We start from the raw sequence: 13,074 nt of genomic DNA on the forward strand, positions 1-13,074 counted from the left end.
GGATTGGACAGGAGGGGCTTATGGATTCAATTGATGCAGGATGGACAGAGAATCAGGAAGGACAAATAGAGGATTTTGTTACAAAAATTAATAACTGTCGTCATGAAATTTCATTATGGCGAAAAGACAACCAAACCATATGGGAAGGACAAAATAAAAGATCTTCAAAATGCACTTGAGGAAGTGCAGTCAGATGATAGTAGATCACAGGAGGAGATTCTCGAGGTTTCCACGAAGTTACAAGAGGCTTATAAGGATGAAGAGGAATATTAGCATCAGAAAAGCCGAAATATGTGGCATTCATCTGGAGATCTTAACACCAAATTTTACCATGCTCTGACGAAGCAGCGTAGAATCCGTAATAAGATAGTGGGACTTCATGATGATTTAGGAAATTGGATAACAGAGGAAAATGGGATTGAGAAGGTGGCGGTTGATTATTTTGATGGTCTCTTTAGTACTACAAATCCAACGGATTTTGGTAATTTTATGGAGGATATAGTAACGTCTATTTCCCCCCAGATGAATCAGGTACTATTGAGAACGGCAACGGAGGAAGAGGTCCACCAGGCTTTATTCATGATGCATCCAGAGAAAGTGCCAGGCCCGGATGGAATGACAGCCTTGTTTTTCCAGCATTCCTGGCATGTTATTAAGAAGGATGTGGTTGAGATGGTGAATAATTTTTTGGTTACAGGTGACTTGGACCCACGGTTAAATATTACTAATATTTGTATGATTCCAAAAGTAGAGAGGCCTACAATGATGACGGAACTACGGCCGATAAGTCTTTGTAATGTGGGTTACAAGATTATTTCGAAGGTTTTGTGTCAACGGCTGAAAATATGCCTCCCCCGATTAATATAGGAGACACAATCGGCTTCTGTGGCTGGTAGGTTAATATCAGATAATATTCTTATAGTGCAAAAAATGTTTCATGTACTGAGAACAAATAAATCTTGTCAGAATAAGTTTATGGCGATTAAAACGGATATGAGCAAAGCGTATGATAGGATAGAATGGAGGTTTATTGAGGTCCTTCTTAGTAAAATGGGGTTTGATCCTCGCTGGATCAATCTAATGGTGGAATGTATTTCTTCGGTTCAATATAGGGTACTCCTCAATGGCCAGCCGCGAGGCCTTATAATTCCACAGCGGGGTTTACGTCAAGGGGATCCTTTATCTCCTTATTTATTTATTATGTGTACTGAGGCTTTAATTGTGAATATCAAGAAAGCAGAGAGGGTGAAACAGTTAACCGGTATGAAGGTAGCAAGAGCTTGTCCGGCAATTTCTCATTTGTTATTTGCCAACGATAGTCTCTTCTTTTGTAAGGCAAATAAAGAAGAATGTCAAACTATTCTCAGGATTTTAAAGGAGTACGAGGCTGTATCAGGGCAACAAATTAATTTTCAGAAATCCTCAATTCAATTTGGACATAAGATTGAAGAATCCAGTCGTCAAGAATTGAGAGATATCCTGGGTATTCAGAATTTGGGAGGAATGAGATCTTATCTAGGGTTACCTGAAAGCCTTGGGGGATCAAAGGTCCAAGTGTTTGGGTTTGTCCAAGAACGCTTGAATAATAGGGTTAATGGATGGACCTTTAGATTTTTTACTAAAGGAGGAAAGGAGGTAATTATTAAATCGGTGGTCACGGCTCTGCCAAATCATGTAATGTCTGTTTATCGATTACCAAAAGCCACAGTTAAAAAATTAATGAGTGCAGTAGCTCAGTTTTGGTGGAGCCCAGGAGGGAGCACAAAAGGTATGCATTGGAAATCATAGGATAAGTTATGTCTACCAAAAGACAATGGAGGTTTGGGTTTTAAGGATCTTATGGATTTTAACACGGCGATGCTTGGAAAGCAACTGTGGAGGCTGATTGAGAAGCCAAATACTCTTTTTTCTAGAGTCTTTAAAGGACGGTACTATAGGAATGCTTCACCCCTTGAACCGATCCGATCTTACTCTCCGTCATATGGCTGGAGAAGTATTACTTCTGCTAGATCTCTGGTTTGTAAAGGACTAATCAAAAGGGTGGGAACAGGTTCATCTATCTCGGTATGGAATGATCCTTGGATCCAGCCACTCGCCCGAGGCCAGCAAACAAAAACCTTCAAAACAGTTACCCGGACCTAACAGTGGATTTCCTCATTAATTCGGAATCCCGAACTTGGAATGTTGAGGTAATTAGGGCTTTGGTGGATCCTCATGATGTACAAATAATTGAAAGTATTCCATTAAGTAGACATCAGATGGAAGATAGGAATGGATGGTATTTCACTAATAATGGGAAATATACGGTCAAATCAGGGTATCAAGTGGAGAGGGTCTATCCTGATAAGGAAAAACCATCAGACTTTTATGGACCCACAGTGGATACGTTAAAAGCTTTCTGTTGGGAAGTACAGTGTCCGCCGAAGATAAGGCATTTTTTATGGCAACTTCTTTCAGGTTGTATAGCGGTTATGAAGAATCTTCGGGCGAGAGGTATACAAGGGGATATTTGTTGTGCTCGATGCGGAGATCCGGATGAATCAATAAACCATGTGTTTTTTGATTGCCCTCCAGCACGTCAAGTGTGGGCATTATCTAAAATACCATCGAACCCGACTATTTTCCCTACTTGCTCGTTTTTTGGTAACATGGATCATCTTTTTTGGAGAGTCAACCCAAAAATGGAGGACCACCAATTTGCATGGATATTATGGTATATATGGAAAGGTCGGAATAATAAAGTGTTTAGTAATCTGGATATTGATCCAATGGAAACTCTTAAACTAGCAGAACTAGAATCATCACTTTGGGCTGAAGCACAGGTACTCACTGACCAAAGGAGGGAGAGGCAAGTTCTGACTACACCTTCATTAGGAATTTCAGGACGATTGTGTTTTACATATGGTTCGTGGAAAGAGGAGGAACTATTTTCGGGACAAGGATGGTATAGTACTTTACCCGGCTTTGATGGTTTATTAGGAGCAAGGAACGTAAGGGCATGCCTATCCCCTCTTCACTCGGAGGTGGAGGCGTTGATTTGGGCAATGGAATGAATGAAGAACTTACGACAGTTTCAGGTTACGTTTGCAACGGATTGTTCTCAATTGGTGAAGAGGGTTTAAAAACCAGAAGAATGGCCAGCATTTGAAAGTTATCTGGAAGATATCAAGCTTTTACGTAGAAGCTTCCTCAACTCAGAGATCGTCAATGTACCCCAAACAGAGAACCAACGGGCAGATAGCTTGGCACGTAATGCCAAGAAACAACTATCTTTCGTCGTTCACATGGATGCGGAATTACCGTTTTGGTTTGCAGAGTGAATATGAATCTGTGAGTGTCTTGTTGATAAAAAAAAAAGAATATTTTTAATGATTTTGCAACTGGAAAAAAAAACATTAATCTTTATATAGAATTTTGGTTGGAGCTTTACAAAATTTGATGAAAGTGATATACACAAGAAAACCCCAAACAAAACTAAAGAAAAACTCTTCATATCAAATAAAGAAAGATGAACAGAGTAGCTTTTATCCCAAACTTCAATTTGATGGCCGTTCAGAGAGATTCCTGTGAAGATTCGATCTTCTGATGTTAGAGATATTCTTCTTTTTGACCTCAACACCTATAGCTGCAGCAAGCATTCGAGAGCGAGACGAAGGCATGTTCCTGAGATATTGAATAGCATGTTCTTTCTCCTTAACATCTGCTACAGAAGCAGCAGCAACGGTGCTTCTAATCGGCTTTGTTTCATGAGTTTCTTCCTTCTTCTTATTTTGCAAATGCTCTCGTTGAATCTGAAATCGTCCTGCTTACAGAAATGCACACACACTCAGACTCATGATCTTTCAATATTTCTCCTATCTTACTTAGTATCTCTTTTCCACATATTTTACTTGAGAGTAAAGCTAACAAAACACATAGTAGACCTATAGTACCTTGTCGTTTTGCAAAAGAGTTTGGTTTTTGAATCTTGTGCTTAGGCAGATAAGCTTCTTCACCAATGGTAGCTCTCTCAGCAGCTGTACATCGAATCACACAAAACACAGCATAAGAGCTACGTCTCAACTGTAATTTACCTATCCTCCACAGATGGAATTACTAAACACACAAAATAGTAAAAGATGGTACCTTTTCGTTTTGGAGATGGGTCTTTTTCTTGAGTCTTGATCTCAGGCACAGAAGCGTCAATGGTAGTAGCTCTGTTGCCAGCTGGATACAAAGTAGCCTCTTTTTGGTGAAAGGTCTCAGCAGACGATTTCCCAGATTCATCAGCCTTTGGTGGTGACTTAAAGGCGAAAGATACGTCATAACTGATAGGCTCTGCCGAATAAAACACTTCATCTTGTGGCTCATCACAACGGTAATCTGAGTAACTTCCACTCGGGATAGATACTCCAACCGAGCCATTACAAGCTTTGTTGGCATTACACTCTTCTCTGCAGGTGGTCTCAAGCACCGACGTGGGAGAGAAACTTATCAGAGTAGCTTCATATAATGTCTTCAGCTCTTCAAAAGCACTAGAGAACCAAGGAGTTCCTTCTCTTGCATAAAACAACATATAAGCATTCTTTGATAGAACACATTCTTCGCTGATTCTCCTGACCTGCCAAAGGTAAAAGTTGCATTCATTGAAACCCCTCTAGAGAAATCTACAAAGAACTAAATCAAATGAAATCACTGATCATCTTATATTACCTTTGCGTCATCAAAATGGTGCCATGTCCCAGGAGCTGACCTCACATACGATGAGTAGTGACCAAAATGTACTCCACTCCCTTGATGCTCCACCATGGCATAGAGATAGTATTTTGTTGAAACCTGAATAAACAAAACAAGAACACAATCAGATGTTACGACGAAGACATGATAATCTCAGGGTGTCAGTTAAGTTTCACTTACTTGAGGATTTTCGTTACTGCTCATGTAAGGAAGCATATCCAACTCCAAAGGGAACTTGACATCTTTAAAAATCTTCTCCATATAGACTCCATCATTCTTAAACCTCTTCAAATGGAACGTAGCAACAAGAGGCAGCTTATCGAACTTAAGTTGCTTCTCCTTTGAGACTTTCTCTTTACAATCATCGCACGTAAGCTGGTCCTCGAGTTTTTCAACGCACGTAAAAGACTCTAGAGCGCTCAAAAGATCTTCCACATCGTCTATTTCAAGACTCCATCCAACAGACGGTTCAAAAATCTCTGAAATGGAGTTGCAGTTGCAGCAACGAAGCTGAAAACGAAAATAAAAATACATATAAATGAAACTCTGCTTTCAACAGTAGAGATAATCAGTATGTTAATGAGCTAAACTTTGGTTACCTTACTAACGAGACGCCCACCAAAGACATTGTCAACAATGTTAACACCTTGAGAAGAGACAACAGTTCCAGGAGTATTTCTACTAGTAAGATCCAAAGAACATCTCTCTAACTTATCCAAAAAGGACTGTAGAAACTCATGAGCATCTTCTTGGTTGTTTATCTGGAAGTCAGACGAGAAATCTATAGTGGTTTCAGGATTAAAACCGTTCGTTCATATAAAGAAACCTCAAAACACAAAGCTATATGCAAATTTAGAGTTGGGAAAGTTACAATTAAGGTTATCACGAAACCGATGGATCTGTAGATCATATCCTGAAGACCTCAGAGCAAGCTCGATATGATCCCTGAGAGACTTCAGAACACAGAAATTCTCATTGCCACCTGAAAACAAAAACCCAAATGAGCAATCAAGACACTTAACTAAAACCAGATAATAAAACACAAACGTCTTACAGTTGCAAGGATCTTGATACTTGTAAGAACGAAGAGCGTCGAGGAGAGGCACAGTATGAGTGAAGCACTGCAACACAGAAGCTATGAAACAAGTGTTGCCTGAGTTATACAATCCAGCACCCTGAAAGAAAACAATCGAATTGATTTAACCGTTTTGGGATTGAAACTAAAATTAGATTATAAGGAAGGGATACATACAACACCAGTGGGTTCGTTCTTCAGATACGACCATGAGAAGGGCTCTGCAGGTTCCATCTTGTGATCATCGTCGTCGTCGCTAAGATACTCAAAACTAGGCATGTAACTCCCTGGTGAGCGAGAGTTGTCATCAGGCGGAATCTGAGAAGCTCTGTACTCGTTATCGGCTGAAGAAGGCGTGAATATGGTTTTGTTAGAGGGAGAAGATGAAGTTTCATCTGGGTTTTGGATCTGGCGAATTGGTGAGGAGAGCGCGAGGGAGTGAGTAACGAGGGCTCGAATTGGCGCGGTGGGGGAAGACTCGTCGTCTAGGGTTTTGACTGGGTTTTCGATTTTAGGAGACGGCGGTGGATCACTCGACGCCATTAGCAACGAACCCAGATCGAATTTTCTGAGGAAAGCGAGGGAAATGGAGGAGGAGAAGTAGAAGAGGAAGCTAGGGTTTAGTTTTGGGGGAAATCGTTGACCTCGAGATCGATTCGAAGGTAATTGAAGGAGAAATTTTTGAAATTGGCTCCAAAAATTGGTGAAAGTTTCGAAATTTGGGAGGAATATTCCGAAAAGGGGGAGGATTTGGGAAAGGATTTGGAGGGAAGAAGGTGGGATTGAGTCCATAATGAAAATGCTTTGAATTTGGAGGGAAATTTATGCCGCCATTTTTTTCAGGGATTATTTTTACTGTAAACTCGAATTAATATACTTTTGATTTGTTTAGTTTCTACGTATGATTTATATATTTTCCTGAGTCAAGCTGAAGCATGCGTGGTTCGCATTGAAGACTCTTTTGGCCTTTTTGGGGAAGGTCAACCTTTAATTTCCCTTTTTACAAAATACTACTATTATTTATCATTGGTAAATCCTCATTTCTAAAACATTACAACCTTAACTTTTTGACCTATGACATATATCATTAATACTATATTTTAAAAGGTCTATAATCATAAATACAGAAATATATTTTTTTCTTCCTTAAATAAAAGATACATAATCTATATTAATAAAAGAGAACAAAATATCTTCTCATTGTGCCAACTTATCACCTGTGAAACTAGAAATTGACACATAAGGTCATGATTATCCCTAAGTCTTAGTTTTTTTTTAAAAAAAAAAAATTAAAAAGCAAACCAATCGCGGGCCGCCACGTGTCAGTGGGGCCCGCGAACAGTGTAAAAAATTCACTAAGATCGGTTCTTAATTAGTAGTTTTTGTAACCCATCTTTAAGGGTTTTGTGGGGGTCCACGCACTAAGAAACCCACTAAAGACCCCAGATAATCATCCTTTAAGCGTTTGTATCGTTAGTGTGTTTTCATCCGCTACTGCCTATTGGATACGATACTATTTGATCATGGCCTATAAATCTAAATGCAAATAAAAAATTGAATCGATTTAGAATTAAAAAAAAAATTATGATTGAATTTGAAGAAGTCGGTGCAATCTAATACCTAAGGGATAACCAAACCGACCAAATATTATATATTCACAATGACATGTCTAATTAAAAAATATAATATTATTAATATATCTACATAGAAATGATTAAATAAGGTAAAATTGAAAATAAAGTATTAATAGCTATTATAATATATTTTATAAATATTCATACTCGTGCACGGAAGATTCACCTAGTTAAAAGTATATATATAATAATATTGTTTAAACAAAATTATATACCATATAAAAATAAATATTTTGGTTCTTAAATTTTCATTTAACAATTTTGAAAACTTAATATTTTTTAAAATATTAATTTGCACTGAATTTTTAAATAAACTTACAAATTACAAAAAAAAAATTAAAATTTCATATTTTAATTGGAGTTTTCAGCAGTTTAAATTTTTTTATACTAAAAATACAAATGATCATAAAATCATATGAGTATGAAGTCTTATTTAATATATAACCATATTAAAAATACTATATATGTATGTTAATATCATTTAAATTTAACTATATACCATAGAAAATATGTAAATATGATTGTTTTTATTTATTTATCATAAAAAATTGTAAATAAAAAGAGTAATTATTTTGATTTTTTGTCAATTTAATTATATATGTAATAGTTACAATTTGTTATTTTTATAAACAACGTATGCATTAAGATATTTTTGGCAGAATATAGTAATAGCAACAAAATCATTATGTATCGCTTAATTAGGTAATGTATAATGTACGACTTTATTGATCAATTTTAGCCACGAAATCAGTTTGTATAGCATCTATAATTTCCTAAATTATTGGTAGATATAAATAGTTTCCTAAATTGTAGGTAAATATTAGTATTAACAATTGAAAGTAAAAATATTATATTAAATGATAATGGCACGCTTATCTTATATATTAAAGCAGAAGTCACAACTTCGATTCATGTGTGATTTTTAAAAAAAATAGACCTAATGAACCTATTCCTAAAAAGTCATGTTACATTTAATCTATAATCTTATTATTTAAATTTTGCGCCTACCATAAATTTTTATTGGGCTATCAATAATTGGATTTAAACAATAAATGATGATCCATTGGATTTATAGATAGTATAAATTAAATAGATATAATTTAATGTTGTAATGCTATATCTTTATATGTTAATTATTTAAATATTTATCGATGTTAAATTTTAAAATTATGAAGATTTTTTTAAATAACAAAAATAATATTATCTAACAATGATTAATCTTTACTACCTTAAACCAATGAAAACAAATTTAAACTGTATAGTTTATTTTAAAAATTAAATAAAAACTAAATGTTTAATTATTTACTCGATAATATAAATCTGTGAAGCGAAAAGTTTAATTTTTTAAAACTTTTCAAATTTGTGAAATGTTACAATATTTTTGAATATGACAATAAAACAATACTTTGCTAATCTTTATATATATAGTTACGATTTTAATAATGAAATAATAATCCGAAAATATAGATATAGAAGAAGATACAAATACATATGAAAGTTTGAAACAATTTATTCAATTAAAAAATATATCGTAAACTTATTATGTTTTAAAAATTGATAGACATATATTATAATATATATACCAATTTAGAATTGAAAACAAAATGTTTATATAAAAATAAATGAAAACAAAAACCCGCGCGGATGCGCGGATCGAGATCTAGTAAATAAGGGAACCTCAAAAAAAAGTTTTGTGTTTTAATAGTATATTCATATACTTTTTGTTAAGCAAAAGTTTATTATTTGATTAAATTTCAAGTCCCAGTTACAAATTTTGAAATGATATCTTCTATAAAAGTTGAATTTGTTATAAAAGATTCATTTTATATCTAATAATATTTAAAAATTAATTTTGAATATATATATTATAATTTCCCTAAACTTATTTGCTTAAATTTATAAATTATAATTTAATAAAAGTTTATAAATTAACGCAACGACCAAAGGCGTAAACTTTCTCAAAACTACAATTTAAGTTGTTAATTAACGTGTGAGTGAGATGATGTAAGTATGTTAAATTTACGTTATCGAAAATTCAAATTTACAAATATACATTCTTGGCCAAATTTAGATTAGTCTTTTGTTAGTCTTTACTAAAATAAAAACTACGTACTAACCAAATAAAACTAACTCTCTCTTTCATATTCCACATCTCTCTTTCTCTCATTTTTGGTCTCCGTTGACGTAAGGAGATCAAGAAAAGCCATGAGTCTAAATTGTCTATCATGCCAAGCTCTTCCACGAACTGATTCAAACAAAGAATTTGATCTCTCTGGTCCCAGACCATCAACGGTCAAAAGTAACCCCGTCTTAGGTAAAAGTAAAACTTATTGTGCTGATCAGGTTGGTGGGAGAAATTGGTCAGGTAATTTGAATGCTAGGATCTCTGAGAAAATTGGAAGATCAGGATCGTCTTTAGCGCAGAGAATGAAGAAGGTGAAAAAGACTCCTCATATTAGGCTGAGTGGTCCGGTTGGTTCTAACTCTGGCAATGGATTGCTTAGAACCGAACAGCCAACGCTTGTGAGAAGTAGTGGAATGAGAAGGAATTGGAGTTTTGAGAATTTGAGAGATCAAGGGTTGATAGAAGAGAAGAGCAAGGCTAACATATGATCATCAATGATTTATTATGATTCTGAGATTTTATGGAAGATAAATGAAACTGGTTATATGTAGTTTTGAATCCAGATTCATGGTTATATAAATCATGATAGAATATGTGAGATATAAAATAGTATTATTTTGATGAAAATCATGTGTTTGTTTATTATTTATGTTCTCTTTCAATATTATATTATTCTGTTGTAATATAGTTTTGAATAAAAAATCGTTTTCCATTTTACTGCGTGTGTGTGTGTGTTTAATCTATTTCATATGATCACGATGCGTATGTATGCTACCGATTGTGTTAGATACTATGTCACAGTCCAGATATAAATCTGCATGTTCCACATTATTGACAAAAAATATACTTCATAATTGACATATATGAACAAACATAAAAATCTTTGTCGTTACGAAACAATTCATAAATCTCTATTTGCCTTACGTATAACATTTATTACAACTCATTCATGTGTGCTATTAATATTGTATTTTTATATAATAATAATAAATTTCATCGTCAAATAATAATAATAAAAAATTTATTGTTATAAATCATTAGGTGGAAGGTCGATAACCAATGATCAAGACAAAACCCAAGCCGTGGCCAATGGAGGAGAGAGAGGCGGTCGGCTTTAGACCGTCTTAGACTTATGACGTTTTCCTTTTCTCTGTTGTAGATATTTTTCTATTTCATGTTGTATTAGGTTTTGGATAATTTCTTTTTTCATATACTTTGTAATCCTTATATAAGGAACCTCTATTGTTCATTAATAATACACAAACGATTCCCCCATTCTTTTACAACACGTTATCAGCACGATCGTCTCTAGATCCCTGAGACAAAATTGAAACCTCTCAACCCTAAAAGCCAAAACCGGCGACCACACCTAAAACCCTAGACACGTTCTTAGTTCATCCAAGAACTCAGAAGATCCCTCTTGAATCCTTGACGTTCTCAGATCACGTTCCAGCTCAGAAGAACCCGTCCAGCTCGCATCCACACCCGAGACGCGATCGCACTCGACACGACCCGCGTCCGAGAGACTCGCACCCGAGACAGCCCGCGATCGTCCTCAGCTCGCGTCTGCTCCCATCCGCGACCCGATTGCATACGTTCGTTCTCTCTCTCTATCTAAAGGTGGTCCGGTTCTAAACCCTACAAAGCAAAGGTATAACTTAATCTAAGAACCTAGATTGATCAGAAACCCTAATCCATTATTATGGAAACTTTGATCTTGATCAAAACCCTAAAACCTACAAGATTAAAATCGAGAATCTCTTAAACTAGAAATATAGAAATCGATTCCTTAGAACTTAAATTGATTGTTCCTAATTTGATTTTGAGAAACCCTAAGTTTTGGAATCGAAACCCTAAACCTTAAAGGACTGAATTCGATTTTAATTGATTGAATTGTTTGTTGATTTGAGGTTTTAGGATTGTTAGATTGATTGAAGTAATCTGATCTAGAACTTGAATCCTAAAGGCCTTGAAACCTTAATTAAAACCGGCAGCCTTAGTTTTAAAGATGAAACCCTAAATTCATAAATCAAATTGCTAAGGTTGTTTGCATTACATATAAATCTGAATTGAATTGCATTCATATTGTTTAATGAAATCGACCAGCATGTAAAAACATATGAATTTGAATCTGATTGCATTAAAAATTCATATGGCCGTGTGGCCTTAATCCCTCTAGCACATGTAGAATCATACATTAGGATTGTTCGCACCATGGTCAAATAGATTTACAAGTCCGATCCTATTGCTTGACTACATGGCCGTGCGGCTTGATTGTTCGCACCATGGTCGATTAGATTGATTGTTTTCCATAGATGCGTAAGACAAGTTTGTGGTCGAGCTTGTTAATATACCATGCGGCCACATGATCACATTGTGAACCTAAATTGAAATGATGATGTGATTCAGATGTCGAAAATCTCAAATAGAGACTACGCAGCCCTTAATCTCTCAAAACGGTGTTACTCCCAAAGGCTAGAAATGACTGGAAGAATCTAAGATTCATGGATTATAAGTCAGTGGATGAGTACAATTCGGTCTTGTTTAAGACGGTCTCCATGCTGAAACTTTGTGGTGAAGTAGTAACCGAAGAAGAGTTACTTGAGAAAACATTCTCTACGTTTCATTCCTCAAAATCCTGCAGCAGTAGTACCGAATGAAAGGCTTCGCCACATACACTGATCTGCTGATCTCGTGCCTGCTACTGCCCGAGACAACCAATGAGCTCCTGATGAAGAACAGTGAAGCTAGACCTGTCGGATATGCCCCATTACCAGAGGCAAATGAAGTTGAAAAGAAAAATCCCAACGAGTGCAATTACATCCAGAATGATAAGAGATCACACGGCAAAGGCCGAGGTGGATACAGAAACCGTGACAATTACTCGAACGGCCGAGGTAGATACTTGGCCGGCCGGAAAGGAAACCACAATAACCGTGGTCGTGGTTCCATTCCCGGCCGTGGCCGAGGCGGTTATGGCCGAGGTCGAGGTGGTATATCCAAACCGTCTTACTCGACCAAATCCGTTTGTCACAGATGTGGGATGAGCAACCATTGGGCCAAGAATTGTAGAACTCCTAAGCACTTATGTGAGCTCTACCAAGAAAGTATTAAGGACAAGAACCCGGAGGCTCATATGGTTCATGATTCCGGATATGAGGCTGATAAAGAATCCGATGTTGCAAATGACGACCTGATGGACTTTGAGACTTCTGATTGTCTCAAAGACTAAAATTTTCGATACGACTTGTTTTATTGCTTTATGATTGTTTTATGATTGCTTTGGTGTTTTTAATTTCGGTGTTCTGCAACTTTAAATAAATGAAAGTTTTGAAGTCTCTGAGAAATGAAATCTTATTTATAGAAATGAATGATGAGATGAGCATACTCGTGGTGGATAGTGGCACAAGTCATACAATAATTAGAGATAAAAGATATTTCTTAAATCTCACAATGCAAAGTGCAAACGTACACACCATTGCAGGTGTAGCCGGCCTGATTGAAGGTCACGGCCAGGCTTATGT

The 13,074-nt window shown here is 35.9% G+C and overlaps 2 protein-coding genes across 2 annotated transcripts; one reads left to right on the forward strand and one right to left on the reverse strand.

Moving 5' to 3' along the window:
• Positions 1-3,381: 3,381 nt before the first annotated feature.
• On the reverse strand, positions 3,382-6,572 carry LOC106322799 (ubiquitin carboxyl-terminal hydrolase 21-like). The gene is made up of 9 exons (XM_013760937.1): positions 5,969-6,572; positions 5,771-5,891; positions 5,588-5,698; positions 5,316-5,497; positions 4,897-5,226; positions 4,693-4,815; positions 4,126-4,600; positions 3,933-4,016; positions 3,382-3,802 (listed from the first exon to the last, which is right to left on the reverse strand). Exons 1-9 carry the CDS (start codon positions 6,332-6,334, stop codon positions 3,537-3,539), a joined length of 2,058 nt encoding a protein of 685 aa, XP_013616391.1. The 5' UTR covers positions 6,335-6,572; the 3' UTR covers positions 3,382-3,536.
• Positions 6,573-9,575: 3,003 nt separating this feature from the next.
• On the forward strand, positions 9,576-10,143 carry LOC106326460. Its single transcript, XM_013764435.1, has one exon. The coding sequence runs from the start codon at positions 9,631-9,633 to the stop codon at positions 10,036-10,038; it is 408 nt and encodes a 135-aa protein (XP_013619889.1). The 5' UTR covers positions 9,576-9,630; the 3' UTR covers positions 10,039-10,143.
• The last annotated feature ends 2,931 nt before the right edge of the window (positions 10,144-13,074 follow it).

The sequence above is a fragment of the Brassica oleracea genome, chromosome C2 (assembly GCF_000695525.1).
Source record: "Brassica oleracea var. oleracea cultivar TO1000 chromosome C2, BOL, whole genome shotgun sequence".
Classification (NCBI taxonomy): domain Eukaryota; kingdom Viridiplantae; phylum Streptophyta; class Magnoliopsida; order Brassicales; family Brassicaceae; genus Brassica; species Brassica oleracea.